At 52.0% G+C, this 19,540-nt stretch overlaps 1 protein-coding gene across 3 annotated transcripts in view; it reads right to left on the bottom strand.

Moving 5' to 3' along the window:
• osgn1 (oxidative stress induced growth inhibitor 1) overlaps positions 1-19,540 on the bottom strand; it is a 155,400-nt gene that overhangs the window by 43,085 nt on the left and 92,775 nt on the right. For all 3 annotated transcript variants that reach the window (XM_063073651.1, XM_063073642.1, XM_063073660.1), the window contains one exon: positions 5,908-6,039. In XM_063073651.1, the coding sequence (XP_062929721.1) occupies positions 5,908-5,971 (64 nt within the window). In that variant the 5' untranslated portion in view covers positions 5,972-6,039. The remainder of the gene's footprint in view (positions 1-5,907; positions 6,040-19,540) is intronic.

The raw sequence follows: 19,540 nt of genomic DNA, 5'->3' as shown, positions 1-19,540 counted from the left end.
GTCTGCCTCTGCTTCTTTTCCCTCCCAGTTTTCCAGTTGTAACTAAATGTTCTAATGTCTCTCTTCACATGATGTGTCCAAAGAATTTTGATTGCTGTCTTCTGATTTTTTTTAAAGTAATGTACATTTTGTTTTATTTCTCTGTAGAACTTCTCAATTGGTTATCCTGTCCGTATATGATATGCATAACATTCTTCTGAGGAACCACATCTCTGCTGCATTGATTCTTTTTTCAATCACATTTGTGATGGTCCATGACTCGCAGCCATACATCAATATAGGAAGAATGTAGCAGCTGAGAGTTCTAAGGCGGATGTCAATTGCTATTTTCTTGTTCATTAGGGTGTTTCTCATTTCTGTAACTGGTTCACCACACTTTAACCTTTGTTCTGTAATTCACATGAACAATTTCAATTATAATTTAACACCTGGGATGGAGGGAAACCAAGTGTCATGGTGTTGACAGCAGAAGGGAAGTGCTGGGAATTAACTATTAAGGTCAGAGATGTAGAGGAAGCTAGAAACTATGGACTACAGATAACTGCTTCTGTTAAAAGGTTGGTACAACACCACGAGCCAAAGGGCCTGAACTGTGCTGCAATGCTTAATGTTCTATAGCCTGGGCAGACAGGGTGGGATAAGGTATTGTATGTAGGAACACAGGGATAAGACACATGGTCAATGTGGGTGAGCTAACATAAATGGAGAAGAATCTGGCCAAGTTTTCAGAGATTGGAAGGTAGAAGAACGCCTGCCAGGCAGATACATAAGGGACATTAAAAGACTCTTAGAAAGGATGATAGAAAAATAGAGGGCTATTGAGGAGAGAAGGGTTAGATTGATCTCAGAGTAGGCTAAAAGGTCAGCACAACACTGTGGGCCAAAGGACCTGTACTGTTCTGTAATGTTCCACGTTCTGGAAGGCTGGGGTGATAGGGGGATAGGGCAGGGATAAATGTGGGGAGACAGAAAATGGAACTAAAAGATCACCTGAGATGACTAGATTAAATTTCAATGGAAGTTCATTTTAACTTTCATGTACCTTATGGATTTGATTGGGTCATGTAACTTATGTAACTACATTCCCAAACAATTTTCCTTCCTGCAGATGCAGTTTTTTGGGATCGGTTTGGGATTCCTATTTCCAATGGCCCCTTGGGGTTGGGAAGGATTCACATTCTGGATATTTCCCTCAGGGTCAACAAAATTCCCCCATCACAGCTACATTTCCCCACTGGCCCCCCCTCACCATCCCCTGCTGCTCCCAGGCTCACTACTGTCACCCCCCCACCCCCAGACCCCGTTCTTATATCTGCTGTTAACAAAAGGAGACAGCCCCAGGGATATCACTGTCAACCAGAGAATACATCTCTAATGCCTATAATCCATCTCCAACACCCCAGTCAGTTTCAGACCTTTGTCAACAGGGTTTCCCCAACAAGTCAACTATCTCCCCCACCTCTCCCCATCTCTTCCCCTTTCATTCTTCAAGAAGGGAGAGAGGCAGAAGAAAGGAAACTTTCGGCCTCAGTGGTTGGAAAGATGTTTGAGTTGATTATCAACGATAAGGTCTTGAGGCAATTGGAGCCACATGATAAAATAGGCTGAAGTCAGCATGGGTTCCTCAAGGGAAAATCTTGCCTAACAAACATTTGATGAAAGAAAAGCAGAATAAAGGGTGTAAAGGTAGTAAGGTAGAAGGGCTAAAGTGCATATACTTCAATGCAAGAAGCATCAGGAACAAAGGTGATGAACTGAGAGCTTGGATACATACATGGAATTATGATGTAGTGGCCATTACAGAGACTTGGCTGGCACCAGGGCAGAAGGGGTGGCATTCCTGGCCAGGGATACTATTACAGCTACAGAAAGGGTGGGTAATGTAGCAAGATTCTCTTGAGTCAGTATGGGTAGAAGTCAGGAACAGGAAGGGAGCAATTACTCTATTGGGAGTATTCTATAGCCCCCCACCCCCGGTAGCAGCAGAGATACCAAAGAGCAGATTGGGAGGCAGATTTTGGAAAGGTGCAAAAATAACAGGGTTGTTATCACAGGTGACTTTAACTTCCCTAATATTGATTGGTACCTGATTAGTTCCAATGGTTTAGATGGGGCAGAGTTTGTTAAGTGTGTCCAGGACGGATTCCTGTTACAGTATGTTGACCAGCCGACTAGGGGGAATGCCATACTAGATCTAGTATATTAGGTAACGAACCAGGTTAGGTCACAGATCTCTCAGTGGGTGAGCATCTAGGGGACAGTGACCACCGCTCCCTGGCCTTTACCATTATCATGGAAAAGGATAGAATCAGAGGAGACAGGAAAATTTTTAATTGGGGAAGGGCAAATTATGAGGCTATAAGTCTGGAACTTGCAGGTGTGAATTGGGATGATGTTTTTGCAGGGAAATGTACTATGGATATGGGGTCGATGTTTAGGGATCTCTTGCAGAATGTTAGGGATAAATTTGTCCCGGTGAGGAAGATAAAGAATGGTAGGGTGAAGGAACTACAGGTGACAAGTGAGGTGGAGAATCTAGTCAGGTGGAAGGCGGCAGCATACATGAGGTTTAGGAAGCAAGGATCAGATGGGTCTATTGAGGAATATAGGGAAGCAAGAAAGGAGCTTAAGAAGGGGCTGATGAGAGCAAGAAGGAGGCATGAGAAGGCCAGGTGAGTAAGGTAAAAGAAAACCCCAAGGCATTCTTCAATTATGTGAAGAACAAAAGGATGACAGGAGTGAAGGTAGGACTGATTTGAGATAAAGGTGGGAAGATGTGCCTGGAGGCTGTGGAAGTGAGCGAGGTCCTCAATGAATACTTCTGTTCCGTATTCACCAATGAGAGGGAACTTGATGACGGTGAGGACAATATGAGTGAGGTTGATGTTCTGGAGCATGTTGATATTAAGGGAGAGGAGGTGTTGGAGTTATTAAAATACATTAGGACAGGTATGTCCCCGGGGCCTGACGGAATATTCCCCAGGCTGCTCCACTAGGCGAAGGAAGAGATTGCTGAGCCTCTGGCTAGGATCTTTATGTCCTCGTTGTCCATGGGAATGGTACCGGAGGATTGGAGGGAGGCGAATGTTGTCCCCTTGTTCAAAAAAGGTAGTAGGGATAGTCCGGATAATTATAGACCAGTGAGCCTTACGTCTGTGGTGGGAAAGCTGTTGGAAAAGATTCTTAGAGATAGGATCTATGGGCATTTAGAGAATCATGGTCTGATCAGGGACAGTCAGCATGGCTTTGTGAAGGGCAGATCGTGTCTAACAAGCCTGATAGAGTTTTTTGAGGTGGTGACCAGGCATATAGATGAGGGTAGTGCAGTGGATGTGACCTACATGGATTTTAGTAAGGCATTTGACAAGTTTCCATACGGTAGGCTTATTCAGAAAGTCAGAAGGCGTGGGATCCAGGGAAGTTTGGCCAGATGGATTCAGAATTGGCTTGCCTGCAGAAGGCAGAGGGTGGTGGTGGAGGGAGTACATTCGGATTGTGGGGTTGTGACTAGTGGTGTCCCACAAGGATCGGTTCTGGGACCTCTACTTTTCATGATTTTTATTAACGACCTGGATGTAGGGGTAGAAGGGGGGGCTGGCAAGTTTGCAGATGACACAAAGGCTGGTGGTGTTGTAGATAGTGTAGAGGATTGTCAAAGATTGCAGAGAGACATTGATAGGATGTAGAAGTGGGCTGAGAAGTGGCAGATGGAGTTCAACCCGGAGAAGTGTGAGGTGGTACACTTTGGAAGGACAAATTCCAAGGCAGAGTACAAAGTAAATGGCAGAATACCTGGTAATGTGGAGGAGCAGAGGGATCTGGGGGTACATGTCCACAGATCCCTGAAAGTTGCCTTACAGGTAGATGGGGTAGTTAAGAAAGCTTATGGGGTGTTAGCTTTCATAAGTCGAGGGACAGAGTTTAAGAGCCACGAGATAATGATGTAGCTCTATAAAACTCTGGTTAGGCCACACTTGGAGTACTGTGTCCGGTTCTGGTCACCTCACTATAGTAAGGATGTGGAAGCGTTGGAAAGGGTACAGAGGAGATTTACCAGGATGCTGCCTGGTTTAGAGAGTATGCATTATGATCAGAGACTAAGTGAGCTAGGGCTTTACTCTTTGGAGAGGAGGGTGAGAGGAGACATGACAGAGGTGTACAAGATATTCAGAGGAATAGATAGAGTGGACAGCCAGCGCCTCTTCCCCAGGGCACCACTGCTCAATACAAGAGGACATAGTTTTAAGGTAAGGGGTGGGAAGTTCAAGGGGGATATTAGAGGAAGGTTTTTACTCAGAGAGTAGTTGGTGCATGGAATGCACTGCCTGAGTCAGTGGTGGAGGCAGATACACTAGTGAAATTTAAGAGACTACTAGACAGGTATATGGAGGAATTTAAGGTGGGGGGTTATATGGGAGGCAGGATTTAAGGGTTGGCAGAACATTGTGGGCCAAAGGGCCTGTACTGTGCTGCACTATTCTATGTTCTATCTAAACCTGTTGGAATTCTTTCCAGGATCAACAAAGGAGGATCAGTTGATATTATGTACTTGGATTTTCAGAAGGTCTTTGACAAGGTGCCACACACGAGATTGCTTAACAAGCTATGAGCCCATGGTATTACAGAAAGATTCCAGCATGGATAAAGCAATAGCTGACTGGCAGGAAACAAATAATAGGAGTTTTTTCTTGCTGGCTGCCAGTGACTTAACCTTGTGGTGTTCCACGGGCGTCAGTGATGGGACCAATTCTATTTACGTTATATATCAATAGTTTGGAGAATAGAATTGATGGCTTTGTTGCAAAGTTTGCATACAAAATGAAGATAGGTGGAGGGACAGGTAGTTTGAGGAAGTAGAGAGGCTACAGAAGGACTTAGATTAAGAAAACAGGAAAAGAAATGGCAGATGGAATATGGTGTTGGGAAGTGCATGGTCATGCACTTTGGTAGAAGAAATTAAAGGGTTAACTACTTTCTAAATGGAGAGAAAATACAAAAAAACTGAGACACAAAGGGATGGGAGTCCTTGTGCAGGATTCCCCAAAGGTGTATTTGCAGGCTGAGTCTGTGGTGAGGAAGACAAATGTGATGCTAGCATTCATTTCAAGAGGACTTGAATATAAAAGGAAGGATGTAATGTTGAGACTTTATAAAGCACTGGTGAGGCCTCACTTGGAGTATTGTGAACAGTTTTGGGCCTCTATCTTCGAAAGAATGTGCTGAAACAGGAGAGGTTCAAAGGAAGTTCACGGAAATTATTCCAGGATTGAATGGCCTGTGTTATGAAGAGTGCTTGATGGCTCTGGGCCTGTATGCATTGGAGTTCAGAAGAATGAGGGGAGACGTCATTGAAACCTATCGAATGGTGAAAGGCCTTGATACTGTGGATGTGGAAAGGATGTTTCCAAAGGTGGAAGAGTCCAAGACCAGAGGACACAGCCTCAGAATAGAGGGGCGTCCTTTTAGAACGGAGATAAGGAGGAAATTCTTTTGCTAGGGGCGGTGAATCTATGGAATTTGTTGCCACAGACAGCTGTGTGGGCCAAGTCTATATGTATGTTTAAGACAGTTAGATAGATTCTTGATTGGTCAGAGCATGAAGGGATATGGGGAGAAGGCAGTAAATTGGGGCCGAGAGGAAAATTGGATCAACCATGAGGAAACGGCAGAGCAGATCCAATCGGTCAAATGGCCAAATTCTGCTCCTATATCTTATGGTCTTTCACGCTTTCCCAATAAAACTCCGTGTTTCTTGTGGCACAGTAATGGCAAGAGAACTGCTGGTGCGCAACGTATTAAAGCAGGGAGCTGCTGGGTCCTTGGCTGCACGTTCCCCAGACCCAAGGACCAGAACCCTGTCCGCTGAAGCCAATCATTAACGTCGCTCCACACCCAATCGTGTCATACCCACGACAAGGACAGGAATGGTCAGAGACCCATCGTTGGGCAGCACTCTCTCCTCCAGCATCATGAAGGGCAGTGACAGGCCTCACACCAAATTGTCACAGAGCCTTCTCCTGGTGATGTCTTGGCACAAAACTGAGGGTGAAAAAGAAACAAAGTGGGAGTAAGTTCCTTTAGGACTGTCTGCAATTGTTCAAAGATCACTGCACACTTTGTACATCCTTAAAACTGTCGTCTCTATCCATCTGTGCCTTGCTGGTTTACGCTCCACCCATGATGTCACCCACTCCCTTACCCTATGATCCCTATGATCGTGAATGGGGAATGGGGGATTGTGAATGGCGAATGGGGAATGGGGAGGAGTCTGAGTGGGGAATGGAGAGGAGTCTGAATGGGGAATGGGGGGACTGTGAGTGGGGAATGGGGAATGGGGAATGGGGGGACTGTGAGTGGGAAATGGGGAATGGGGGGACTGTGAGTGGGGAATGGGGGGATTGTGAGTGGGGAATGGGGGATTGTGAGTGGGTAAAGGGAAATAAGGAATGGGGTATTGTGAGTGGGGAATGGGGAGATTGTGTGGGGAATGGGGGAAATTGAGTAGGGAATAGGGGGATCTAGGGGGGATGGGGGATGGGGGGATCTAGTGGGGGATCGTGAGGGGTGAACGGGGGTTCGTGAGCGGGGAAGGGGGAGGATCGTGAGCAGGGAATGGGGAATGGGGGGATTGTGAGTGGGGAATGGGGAAATTGTGAGTGGGAATGGGGAATTGGGTATTGTGAGTGGGGATTAGGGAATGGGGGATTGTGAGTGGGGAATTGTGAGTGGGGAATGGGGAATGGGGAGAATTGTGTGGGGATTGGGGAGGATTGTGAGTGGGGAATGGGGAGGATTCTGACTGGGAATGGGGAATAGGGGGATTGTGAGTGGGGAATGGGGGGACTGTGAGTGGGGAATGGGGGATTGCGAGTGGGGAATGGGGGATTGCGAGTGGGGAATGGGGAGGATCGTGAGTAGGGAATGGGGAGGATCGTGAGTGGGAATGGGGAGGATTGTGAGTGGGAATGGGGAGGATTGTGAGTGGGGAATGGGGAGGATTGTGAGTGGGGAATGGGGAGGATTGTGAGTGGCAATGGGATATTGTGAGTGAGGAATGGGGAATAGGGAGGATTGTGAGTGGTGAATGGGGAGGATTGTGAGTGGGAATGGGGGGATTGCGAGTGGGGAATGGGGAGATTGCGAATGGGGAATGGGGGAATTGTGAATGGGAAATGGGGGATTGTGAGTGGTGAATGGGAAATGGGGAATGGGGTATTGTGAGTGGGAATACGGAATGGGGTATTGTGAGTGTGGAATGGGGAATGGGGAGATTGTGTGGGGAATGGGGAACTTGAGTGGGGAATGGGGGGGATCGTGAATGGGGAATGGGGGATTGTGAATAGTGAATGGGGAATGCGGGGATTGTGAGTGGGGAATGGGGAGGATTCTGAGTGGGGAATGGGGGGATTGTGAGTGGGGAATGGGGGGACTGTGAGTGGGGAATGGGGAATGGGGAATGGGGAGATTGTGTGGGGAATGGGGAAATCGAGTAGAGAATGGGGGAATCTAGGGGGGATGGGAACGGGCGATCGTGAGGGGGGAATGGGGGTTCGTGAGCGTGGAAGAGGGAGGATCGTGAGCAGGGAATGGGGTATTGAGAGTGGGCAATGGGGGGATTGTGAGTGGGAATGGGGAATTGTGAGTGGGAATGCGGAATGGGGGATTGTGAGTGGGGAATGGGGAGGATTGTGAGTGGGAATGGGGGATTGTGAATGGGAATGGAGAATGGGGGATTGTGAGTGGGGAATGGGGGATTGTGAGTGGGAATGGGGGATTGTGAGTGGGAATGCGGAATGGGGGATTGTGAGTGGGGAATGGGGAATGGGGAGGATTGTGAGTGGGAATGGGGGATTGTGAGTGGGAATGGGAAATGGGGAGGATTGTGAGTGATGAATGGGGAGGATTCTAAGTGGGAATGGGGAATGGGGGATCGCGAGTGGGGAATGGGGAGGATTGTGAGGGGGAATGGGGAATGGGGGATTGTGAGTGGGGAATGGGGAGGATTGTGAGTGATGAATGGGGAGGATTCTAAGTGGGAATGGGAAATGGGGGGATCGCGAATGGGGAATGGGGGATTGTGAATGGCGAATGGGGAATGTGGGGATTGTGAGTGCAGAATGGGGGGATTGTGAATGGGGAATGGGGTGATTGTGAATGGGGAATGGGGGTATTGTGAGTGGGGAATGAGGGGATTGTGAGTGGGGAATGGGGAGATTGTGTGGGGAATGAGGGAAATTGAGTAGGGAATGGGGGGAATGGGGAGATGGGGGATCGAGGGGGGATGGGGAACGGGCGATCGTGAGGGGGGGACGGGGGTTCGTGAGCGGGGAAGGGGTAGGATCATGAGCAGAGAATGGGGTATTGTGAGTGGGGAATGGGGGATTGTGAGTGGGAATGGGGGATTGTGAGTGGGAATGCGGAATGGGGGATTGTAAGTGGGGAATGGGGAATGGGGGGATCGCGAGTGGGGAATGGGGAGGATTGTGAGGGGGAATGGGGAATGGGGGATTGTGAGTGGGGAATGGGGAATGGGGAGGATTGTGAGTGATGAATGGGGAGGATTCTAAGTGGGAATGGGAAATGGGGGGATCGCGAATGGGGAATGGGGGATTGTGAGTGCAGAATGGGGGGATTGTGAATGGGGAATGGGGGGATTGTGAATGGGGAATGGGGGTATTGTGAGTGGGGAATGAGGGGATTGTGAGTGGGGAATGGGAAATGGGGAATGGGGTCTTGTGAGTGGGGAATGGGGAGATTGTGTGGGGAATGAGGGAAATTGAGTAGGGAATGGGGGGAAATGGGGAGATGGGGGATCGAGGGGGGATGGGGAACGGGCGATCGTGAGGGGGGGACGGGGGTTCGTGAGCGGGGAAGGGGTAGGATCATGAGCAGAGAATGGGGTATTGAGAGTGGGGAATGGGGAATGGGGGGATTGTGAGTGGGGAATGGGGAATTTGTGAGTGGGGAATGGGGAATTTGTGAGTGGGGAATGGGGAAATTGTGAGTGGGGAATGGGGAAATTGTGTGTGGGAATGGGGAATTGGGTATTGTGGGTGGGGATTAGGGAATTCTGAGTGGGGGATTGTGAGTGGGGAATGGGGGATTCTGAGTGGGGGATTGTGAGTGGGGAATGGGGGATTGTGAGTGGGGAATGGGGAATTGTGTAGGGATTGGGGAGGATTGTGAATGGGGAATGGGGAGGATTCTGAGTGGGAATGGGGAATGGGGGATTGTGAGTGGGATTGGGGATTGGGGGATTGTGAGTGGGGAATGAGGAGGATTGTGAGTGGAATGGGGGATTGTGAGTGGGGAATGGGGGATTGTGAGTGGGGAATGGGGGATTGTGAGTGGGGAATGGGGAGGATTATGAGTGGCAATGGGATATTGTGAGTGGGGAATGGGCAATGGGGGATTGTGAGTGGGGAATGGGGAGGATTCTGAGTGGGAATGGAGGGATTGTGAGTGGGGAATGGGGGGACTGAGTGGGGAATGGGGAATCGGGTATTGTGAGTGGGGAATGGGGAGATTGTGTGGTGCATGGGGGAACTTGAGTGGGTAATGGGGGGGATCTAGGGGGGATGTTTTGATTGAGTGATCGAGGGGGGATGGGGGGATTGAAGGGGGGATGGGGAAAGGGCGATCGTGAGTGGGGAACGGGGGTTTGTGAGCCGGAAAGGGGGAGGATCGTGAGCGGGGAAGGGGAGAATCGTGAGCGGGGAAGGGGGGAATTGTGAGTGGGGAAGGGGGGAATTGTGAGCGGGGAAAGGGGAAGATCATGAGCAGGGAATGGGGTATTGAGAGTGGGGATTAGGGAATGTGAGTGGGGAATGGGGAATGGGGAATGAGGGATTGTGTGTGGGAATGGGGAATGGGGGATTGAGAGTGGGGAACTGTGAGTGGGGAATTGTGAGTGGGGAATTGTGAGTGGGGAATTGTGAGTGGGGAGTGGGGAATGGGGAGAATTGTGTGGGGATTGGGGAGGATTCTGAGTGGGGAATGGGGAGGATTGTGAATGGGGAATGGGGAGGATTCTGAGTGGGAATGGGGGATTGTGAGTTGGAATGGGGTATTGTGAGTGGGGAATGGGGAGATTGTGTGGCAAATGGGGGAACTTGAGTGGGGAATGGGGGGATCTAGGGAGGATGGGTTGATTGAGTTATCGAGGGGGGGATGGTGGGATTGAAAGGGGGGATGGGGAACGGGCGATCGTGAGCTGGGAACGGGGGTTTGTGAGCGGGAAAGGGGGAGAATCGTGAGCGGGGAAAGGGGAGGATCATGAGCAGGGAATGGGGTATTGAGATTGGGGAATGGGGGGATTGTGAGTGGGGAATGGGGTATTGTGAGTGGGGATTGGGGAATGGGGATTGTGAGTGGGGAATGGGGAGGATTCTGAGTGGGGAATGGGGAGCCTGTGAGTGGGGAATGGGGGGATTGTGAGTGGGGAATGGGGAATGGGGTATTGTGAGTGGGGAATGGGGAATGGGCAGATTGTGTGGGGAATGGGGGAAATTGAGTAGAGAATGGGGGGAATCTAGGGGGGATGGGGAGCGGGCGATCGTGAGCTGGGAACGGGGGTTTGTGAGCGGGAAAGGGGGAGAATCGTGAGTGGGGAAGGGGGGATTTATGAGCGGGGAAAAGGGAGGATCATGAGCAGGGAATGGGATATTGAGATTGGGGAATGGGGGATTGTGAGTGGGGAATGGGGAGGATTCTGAGTGGGGAATGGGGGGACTGTGAATGGGAAATGGGGAATGGGGTATTGTGAGTGGGGAATGAGGAATGTGCAGATTGTGTGGGGAATGGGGGAAATTGAGTAGAGAATGGGGGGAATCTGGGGGGGATGGTGCAATCGAGGGGGGGATGGGGAATGGGCAATCGTGAGAGTGGAACGGGGGTTCGTGAGCGTGGAAGAGGGAGGATCGTGAGCAGGGAATGGGGTATTGAGAGTGGGCAATGGGGGGATTGTGAGTGGGAATGGGGAATTGGGTATTGTGAGTGGGGATTGGGGAATTCTGAGTGGGGGATTGTGAGTGGGGAATGGGGGATTGTGAGTGGGAATGCGGAATGGGGGACTGTGAGTGGGGAATGGGGAATGGGGAGGATTGTGAGTGGGAATGGGGGATTGTGAGTGGGAATGTGGGATTGTGAGTGGGAATGGGGAATGGGGGATTGTGAGTGGGGAATGGGGGATAGTGAGTGGGGAATGGGGAATGGGGAATGGGGAGGATTGTGAGTGATGAATAGGGAGGATTCTAAGTGGGAATGGGGAATGGGGGGATTGCGAGTGGGGAATGGGGAGGATTGTGAGTGGGAATGGGGGATTGTGAGTGGGAATGGGGAATGGGGGATTGTGAGTGATGAATGGGGAGGATTCTAAGTGGGAATGGGGAATGGGGGGATTGCGAGTGGGGAATGGGGAGGATTGTGAGTGGGAATGGGGGATTGTGAGTGGGAATGGGGAATGGGGGATTGTGAGTGGGGACTGGGGGATAGTGAGTGGGGAATGGGGAATGGGGAATGGGGAGGATTGTGAGTGATGAATAGGGAGGATTCTAAGTGGGAATGGGGAATGGGGGGATTGCGAGTGGGGAATGGGGAGGATTGTGAGTGGGAATGGGGGATTGTGAGTGGGAATGGGGAATGGGGGATTGTGAGTGATGAATGGGGAGGATTCTAAGTGGGAATGGGGAATGGGGGGATTGCGAGTGGGGAATGGGGAGGATTGTGAGTGGGAATGGGGGATTGTGAGTGGGAATGGGGAATGGGGGATTGTGAGTGATGAATGGGGAGGATTCTAAGTGGGAATGGGGAAATTGTGAGTGGGGAATGGGGGATGGAGAATGGGGGGATTGTGAGTGGGGAATGGGGGGATTGTGAGTGGGGAATGGGAAAAGGGGAATGGGGTATTGTGAGTGGGGAATGGGGAATGGGGAGATAGAGTGCGGAATGGGGGAACTTGAGTGGGGAATGGGGGGATCGCGAATGGGGAATAGGGGATTGTGAATGCTGAATGGGGAATGGGGGGATTGTGAGTGGGGAATGGGAAATGGGGAATGGGGTATTGTGAGTGGGGAATGGGGAGATTGTGTGTGGAATGGGGGAAATTGAGTAGGGAATGGGGGAAATGGGGAGATGGGGGATCGAGGGGGGATGGGGAACGGGCGATCGTGAGGGGGGGACGGGGGTTCATGAGCGGGGAAGGGGGAGGATCGTGAGCAGAGAATGGGGTATTGAGAATGGGGAATGGGGAATGGGGGGATTGTGAGTGGGGAATGGGGAAATTGTGAGTGGGAAATGGGGAATTTGTGAGTGGGGAATGGGGAATTTGTGAGTGGGGAATGGGGAATTTAGTGTGGGAATGGGGAATTGGGTATTGTGAGTGGGGATTAGGGAATTCTGAGTGGGGGATTGTGAGTGGGGATTGGGGAATGGGGGATTGAGAGTGGGGAATGGGGAATTGTGTGGGGATTGGGGAGGATTCTGAGTGGGAATGGGGAATGGGGGGATTGCGAGTGGGGAATGGGGAGGATTGTGAGTGGTAATGGGGAATGGGGGATTGTGAGTGGGAATGGGGGATTGTGAGTGATGAATGGGGAGGATTCTAAGTGGGAATGGGGAATGGGGGGATTGTGAGTGGGGAATGGGGGGATTGTGAGTGGGGAATGGGGGGATTGTGAATGGGGAATGGGAAATGGGGAATGGGGTATTGTGAGTGGGGAATGGGGGGATTGTGAATGGGGAATGGGAAATGGGGAATGGGGTATTGTGAGTGGGGAATGGGGAGATAGTGTGAGGAATGGGGGAACTTGAGTGGGGAATGGGGGGATGGGGAATGGGGGGATTGTGAGTGGGGAATGGGGGGATTGTGAATGGGGAATGGGAAATGGGGAATGGGGTATTGTGAGTGGGGAATGGGGGGATTGTGAATGGGGAATGGGAAATGGGGAATGGGGTATTGTGAGTGGGGAATGGGGAGATAGTGTGAGGAATGGGGGAACTTGAGTGGGGAATGGGGGGATCGCGAATGGGGAATGGGGGATTGTGAATGGTGAATGGGGAATGGGGGGATTGTGAGTGGGGAATGGGAAATGGGGAATGGGGTATTGTGAGTGGGGAATGGGGAGATAGTGTGCGGAATGGGGGAACTTGAGTGGGGAATGGGGGGATCGCGAATGGGGAATGGGGGATTGTGAGTGCAGAATGGGGGGATTGTGCATGGGGAATGGGGGGATTGTGAATGGGGAATGGGGGTATTGTGAGTGGGGAATGAGGGGATTGTGAGTGGGGAATGGGAAATGGGGAATGGGGTCTTGTGAGTGGGGAATGGGGAGATTGTGTGGGGAATGAGGGAAATTGAGTAGGGAATGGGGGGAAATGGGGAGATGGGGGATCGAGGGGGGATGGGGAACGGGCGATCGTGAGGGGGGGACGGGGGTTCGTGAGCGGGGAAGGGGTAGGATCATGAGCAGAGAATGGGGTATTGAGAGTGGGGAATGGGGAATGGGGAATGGGGGGATTGTGAGTGGGGAATGGGGAATTTGTGAGTGGGGAATGGGGAATTTGTGAGTGGGGAATGGGGAAATTGTGAGTGGGGAATGGGGAAATTGTGTGTGGGAATGGGGAATTGGGTATTGTGGGTGGGGATTAGGGAATTCTGAGTGGGGGATTGTGAGTGGGGAATGGGGGATTCTGAGTGGGGGATTGTGAGTGGGGAATGGGGGATTGTGAGTGGGGAATGGGGAATTGTGTAGGGATTGGGGAGGATTGTGAATGGGGAATGGGGAGGATTCTGAGTGGGAATGGGGAATGGGGGATTGTGAGTGGGAATGGGGAATGGGGGATTGTGAGTGGGGAATGAGGAGGATTGTGAGTGGAATGGGGGATTGTGAGTGGGGAATGGGGGATTGTGAGTGGGGAATGGGGGATTGTGAGTGGGGAATGGGGGATTGTGAGTGGGGAATGGGGAGGATTATGAGTGGCAATGGGATATTGTGAGTGGGGAATGGGCAATGGGGGATTGTGAGTGGGGAATGGGGAGGATTCTGAGTGGGAATGGAGGGATTGTGAGTGGGGAATGGGGGGACTGAGTGGGGAATGGGGAATCGGGTATTGTGAGTGGGGAATGGGGAGATTGTGTGGTGCATGGGGGAACTTGAGTGGGTAATGGGGGGGATCTAGGGGGGATGTTTTGATTGAGTGATCGAGGGGGGATGGGGGGATTGAAGGGGGGATGGGGAAAGGGCGATCGTGAGTGGGGAACGGGGGTTTGTGAGCCGGAAAGGGGGAGGATCGTGAGCGGGGAAGGGGAGAATCATGAGCGGGGAAGGGGGGAATTGTGAGTGGGGAAGGGGGGAATTGTGAGCGGGGAAAGGGGAAGATCATGAGCAGGGAATGGGGTATTGAGAGTGGGGATTAGGGAATGTGAGTGGGGAATGGGGAATGGGGAATGAGGGATTGTGTGTGGGAATGGGGAATGGGGGATTGAGAGTGGGGAACTGTGAGTGGGGAACTGTGAGTGGGGAATTGTGAGTGGGGAATTGTGAGTGGGGAATTGTGAGTGGGGAATTGTGAGTGGGGAGTGGGGAATGGGGAGAATTGTGTGGGGATTGGGGAGGATTCTGAGTGGGGAATGGGGAGGATTGTGAATGGGGAATGGGGAGGATTCTGAGTGGGAATGGGGGATTGTGAGTGGGAATGGGGTATTGTGAGTGGGGAATGGGGAGATTGTGTGGCAAATGGGGGAACTTGAGTGGGGAATGGGGGGATCTAGGGAGGATGGGTTGATTGAGTTATCGAGGGGGGGATGGTGGGATTGAAAGGGGGGATGGGGAACGGGCGATCGTGAGCTGGGAACGGGGGTTTGTGAGCGGGAAAGGGGGAGAATCGTGAGCGGGGAAAGGGGAGGATCATGAGCAGGGAATGGGGTATTGAGATTGGGGAATGGGGGGATTGTGAGTGGGGAATGGGGTATTGTGAGTGGGGATTGGGGAATGGGGATTGTGAGTGGGGAATGGGGAGGATTCTGAGTGGGGAATGGGGAGCCTGTGAGTGGGGAATGGGGGGATTGTGAGTGGGGAATGGGGAATGGGGTATTGTGAGTGGGGAATGGGGAATGGGCAGATTGTGTGGGGAATGGGGGAAATTGAGTAGAGAATGGGGGGAATCTAGGGGGGATGGGGAGCGGGCGATCGTGAGCTGGGAACGGGGGTTTGTGAGCGGGAAAGGGGGAGAATCGTGAGTGGGGAAGGGGGGATTTATGAGCGGGGAAAAGGGAGGATCATGAGCAGGGAATGGGATATTGAGATTGGGGAATGGGGGATTGTGAGTGGGGAATGGGGAGGATTCTGAGTGGGGAATGGGGGGACTGTGAATGGGAAATGGGGAATGGGGTATTGTGAGTGGGGAATGAGGAATGTGCAGATTGTGTGGGGAATGGGGGAAATTGAGTAGAGAATGGGGGGAATCTGGGGGGGATGGTGCAATCGAGGGGGGGATGGGGAATGGGCAATCGTGAGAGTGGAACGGGGGTTCGTGAGCGTGGAAGAGGGAGGATCGTGAGCAGGGAATGGGGTATTGAGAGTGGGCAATGGGGGGATTGTGAGTGGGAATGGGGAATTGGGTATTGTGAGTGGGGATTGGGGAATTCTGAGTGGGGGATTGTGAGTGGGGAATGGGGGATTGTGAGTGGGAATGCGGAATGGGGGACTGTGAGTGGGGAATGGGGAATGGGGAGGATTGTGAGTGGGAATGGGGGATTGTGAGTGGGAATGTGGGATTGTGAGTGGGAATGGGGAATGGGGGATTGTGAGTGGGGAATGGGGGATAGTGAGTGGGGAATGGGGAATGGGGAATGGGGAGGATTGTGAGTGATGAATAGGGAGGATTCTAAGTGGGAATGGGGAATGGGGGGATTGCGAGTGGGGAATGGGGAGGATTGTGAGTGGGAATGGGGGATTGTGAGTGGGAATGGGGAATGGGGGATTGTGAGTGATGAATGGGGAGGATTCTAAGTGGGAATGGGGAATGGGGGGATTGCGAGTGGGGAATGGGGAGGATTGTGAGTGGGAATGGGGGATTGTGAGTGGGAATGGGGAATGGGGGATTGTGAGTGATGAATGGGGAGGATTCTAAGTGGGAATGGGGAAATTGTGAGTGGGGAATGGGGGATGGAGAATGGGGGGATTGTGAGTGGGGAATGGGGAGATAGTGTGAGGAATGGGGGAACTTGAGTGGGGAATGGGGGGATCGCGAATGGGGAATGGGGGATTGTGAATGGTGAATGGGGAATGGGGGGATTGTGAGTGGGGAATGGGAAATGGGGAATGGGGTATTGTGAGTGGGGAATGGGGGAAATTGAGTAGGGAATAGGGGAAATGGGGAGATGGGGGATCGAGGGGGGATGGGGAACGGGCGATCGTGAGGGGGGACGGGGGTTCGTGAGCGGGGAAGGGGGAGGATCGTGAGCAGAGAATGGGGTATTGAGAGTGGGGAATGGGGAATGGGGGGATTGTGAGTGGGGCATGGGGAATTTGTGAGTGGGGAATGGGGAAATTGTGTGTGGGAATGGGGAATTGGGTATTGTGAGTGGCGATTAGGGAATTCTGAGTGGGGGATTGTGAGTGGGGATTGGGGAATGGGGATTGTGAGTGGGGAATGGGGGATTGTGTGGGGATTGAGGAGGATTCTGAGTGGGAATGGGGAATGGGGGGATTGTGAGTGGGGAATGGGGAGGATTGTGAGTGGGAATGGGGAATGGGGGATTGTGAGTGGGGAATGGGGAATGGGGAGGATTGTGAGTGATGAATGGGGAGGATTCTAAGTGGGAATGGGGAATGGGGGGATCGCGAATGGGGAATGGGGGATTGAGAATGGCGAACGGGGAATGGGGGGATTGTGAGTGGGGAATGGGGAGATTGTGTGGGGAATGGGGGAAATTGAGTAGGGAATGGGGGAAATGGGGAGATGGGGGATCGAGGGGGGATGGGGAACGGGGGTTCGTGAGCGGAGAAGGGGTAGGATCATGAGCAGAGAATGCGGTATTGAGAGTGGGGAATGGGGAATGGGGGGATTGTGAGTGGGGAATGGGGAAATTGTGAGTGGGGAATGGGGAATTTGTGAGTGAGGAATGCGGAAATTGTGTGTGGGAATGGGGAATTGGGTATTGTGAGTGGGGATTAGGGAATTCTGAGTGGGGTATTGTGAGTGGGGAATGGGGGATTGTGAGTGGGAATGGGGGATTGTGAGTGGGAATGGGGGATTGTGTGTGGGAATGGGGAATGGGGTATTGTGAGTGGGGAATGGGGAATTGTGAGTGGGGAATGGGGAATTGTGAGTGGGGAATGGGGAATTGTGTAGGGATTGGGGAGGATTGTGAATGGGGAATGGGGAGGATTCTGAGTGGGAATGGGGAATGGGGAGGATTCTGAGTGGGAATGGGGAATGGGGAGGATTCTGAGTGGGAATGGGGAATGGGGGGATTGTGAGTGGAGAATGAGGAGGATTGTGAATGGGGAATGGGGAGGATTCTGAGTGGGAATGGGGAATGGGGAGGATTCTGAGTGGGAATGGGGAATGGGGAGGATTCTGAGTGGGAATGGGGAATGGGGAGGATTCTGAGTGGGAATGGGGAATGGGGGGATTGTGAGTGGAGAATGAGGAGGATTGTGAGTGGGAATGGGGGATTGTGAGTGGGGAATGGGGATTGTTTGTGGGGAATGGTGATTGTGAGTGGGGAATGGGGGATTGTGAGTGGCAATGGGATATTGTGAGTGGGGAATGGGGAATGGGGGATTGTGAGTGGGGATTGGGGAGGATTGAGTGGGAATGGAGGGATTGTGAGTGGGGAATGGGGGGACTGTGAGTGGGGAATGGGGGGACTGTGAGTGGGGAATGGGGAAATTGGGTATTGTGAGTGGCGATTAGGGAATTCTGAGTGGGGGATTGTGAGTGGGGATTGGGGAATGGGGGATTGAGAATGGCGAACAGGGAATGGGGGGATTGTGAGTGGGGAATGGGGAGATTGTGTGGGGAATGGGGGAAATTGAGTAGGGAATGGGGAAATGGGGAGATGGGGGATCGAGGGGGGATGGGGAACGGGGGTTCGTGAGCGGGAAAGGGGTAGGATCATGAGCAGAGAATGCGGTATTGAGAGTGGGGAATGGGGAATGGGGGGATGGGGAATGGGGAATGGGGGGATTGTGAGTGGGGAATGGGGAAATTGTGAGTGGGGAATGGGGAATTTGTGAGTGAGGAATGCGGAAATTGTGTGTGGGAATGGGGAAATTGTGTGTGGGAATGGGGAATTGGGTATTGTGAGTGGGGATTAGGGAATTCTGAGTGGGGATTAGGGAATTCTGAGTGGGGTATTGTGAGTGGGGAATGGGGGATTGTGAGTGGGAATGGGGGATTGTGAGTGGGAATGGGGGATTGTGTGTGGGAATGGGGAATGGGGTATTGTGAGTGGGGAATGGGGAATTGTGAGTGGGGAATGGGGAATTGTGAGTGGGGAATGGGGAATTGTGTAGGGATTGGGGAGGATTGTGAATGGGGAATGGGGAGGATTCTGAGTGGGAATGGGGAATGGGGAGGATTCTGAGTGGGAATGGGGAATGGGGAGGATTCTGAGTGGGAATGGGGAATGGGGAGGATTCTGAGTGGGAATGGGGAATGGGGGGATTGTGAGTGGAGAATGAGGAGGATTGTGAGTGGGAATGGGGGATTGTGAGTGGGGAATGGGGATTGTTTGTGGGGAATGGTGATTGTGAGTGGGGAATGGGGGATTGTGAGTGGCAATGGGATATTGTGAGTGGGGAATGGGGAATGGGGGATTGTGAGTGGGGATTGGGGAGGATTGAGTGGGAATGGAGGGATTGTGAGTGGGGAATGGGGGACTGTGAGTGGGGAATGGGGGAACTGTGAGTGGGGAATGGGGAAATTGTGTGTGGGAATGGGGAATTGGGTATTGTGAGAGGCGATTAGGGAATTCTGAGTGGGGGATTGTGAGTGGGGATTGGGAATGGGGGATTGTGAGTGGGGAATGGGGGATTGTGTGGGGATTGGGGAGGATTCTGAGTGGGAATGTTTAATGGGGGGATTGTGAGTGGGGAATGGGGAGGATTGTGAGTGGGAATGGGGAATGGGGGATTGTGAGTGGGGAATGGGGAATGGGGAGGATTGTGAGTGATGAATGGGGAGGATTCTAAGTGGGAATGGGGAATGGGGGGATCGCGAATGGGGAATGGGGGATTGTGAATGGCGAACGGGGAATGGGGGAATTGTGAGTGGGGAATGGGGAGATTGTGTGGGGAATGGGGGAAATTGAGTAGGGAATGGGGAAATGGGGAGATGGGGGATCGAGGGGGGATGGGGAACGGGGGTTCGTGAGCGGGGAAGGGGTAGGATCATGAGCAGAGAATGGGGTATTGAGAGTGGGGAATGGGGAATGGGGAATGGGAGGATTGTGAGTGGGGAATGGGGAAATTGTGAGTGGGGAATGGGGAATTTGTGAGTGAGGAATGGGGAAATTGTGTGTGGGAATGGG

The sequence above is a fragment of the Mobula hypostoma genome, chromosome 2 (assembly GCF_963921235.1).
Source record: "Mobula hypostoma chromosome 2, sMobHyp1.1, whole genome shotgun sequence".
Lineage (NCBI taxonomy): Eukaryota > Metazoa > Chordata > Chondrichthyes > Myliobatiformes > Myliobatidae > Mobula > Mobula hypostoma.
Note: the sequence above shows the minus strand (reverse complement) of the source record. Positions and strands in the feature narration are given on the sequence as shown.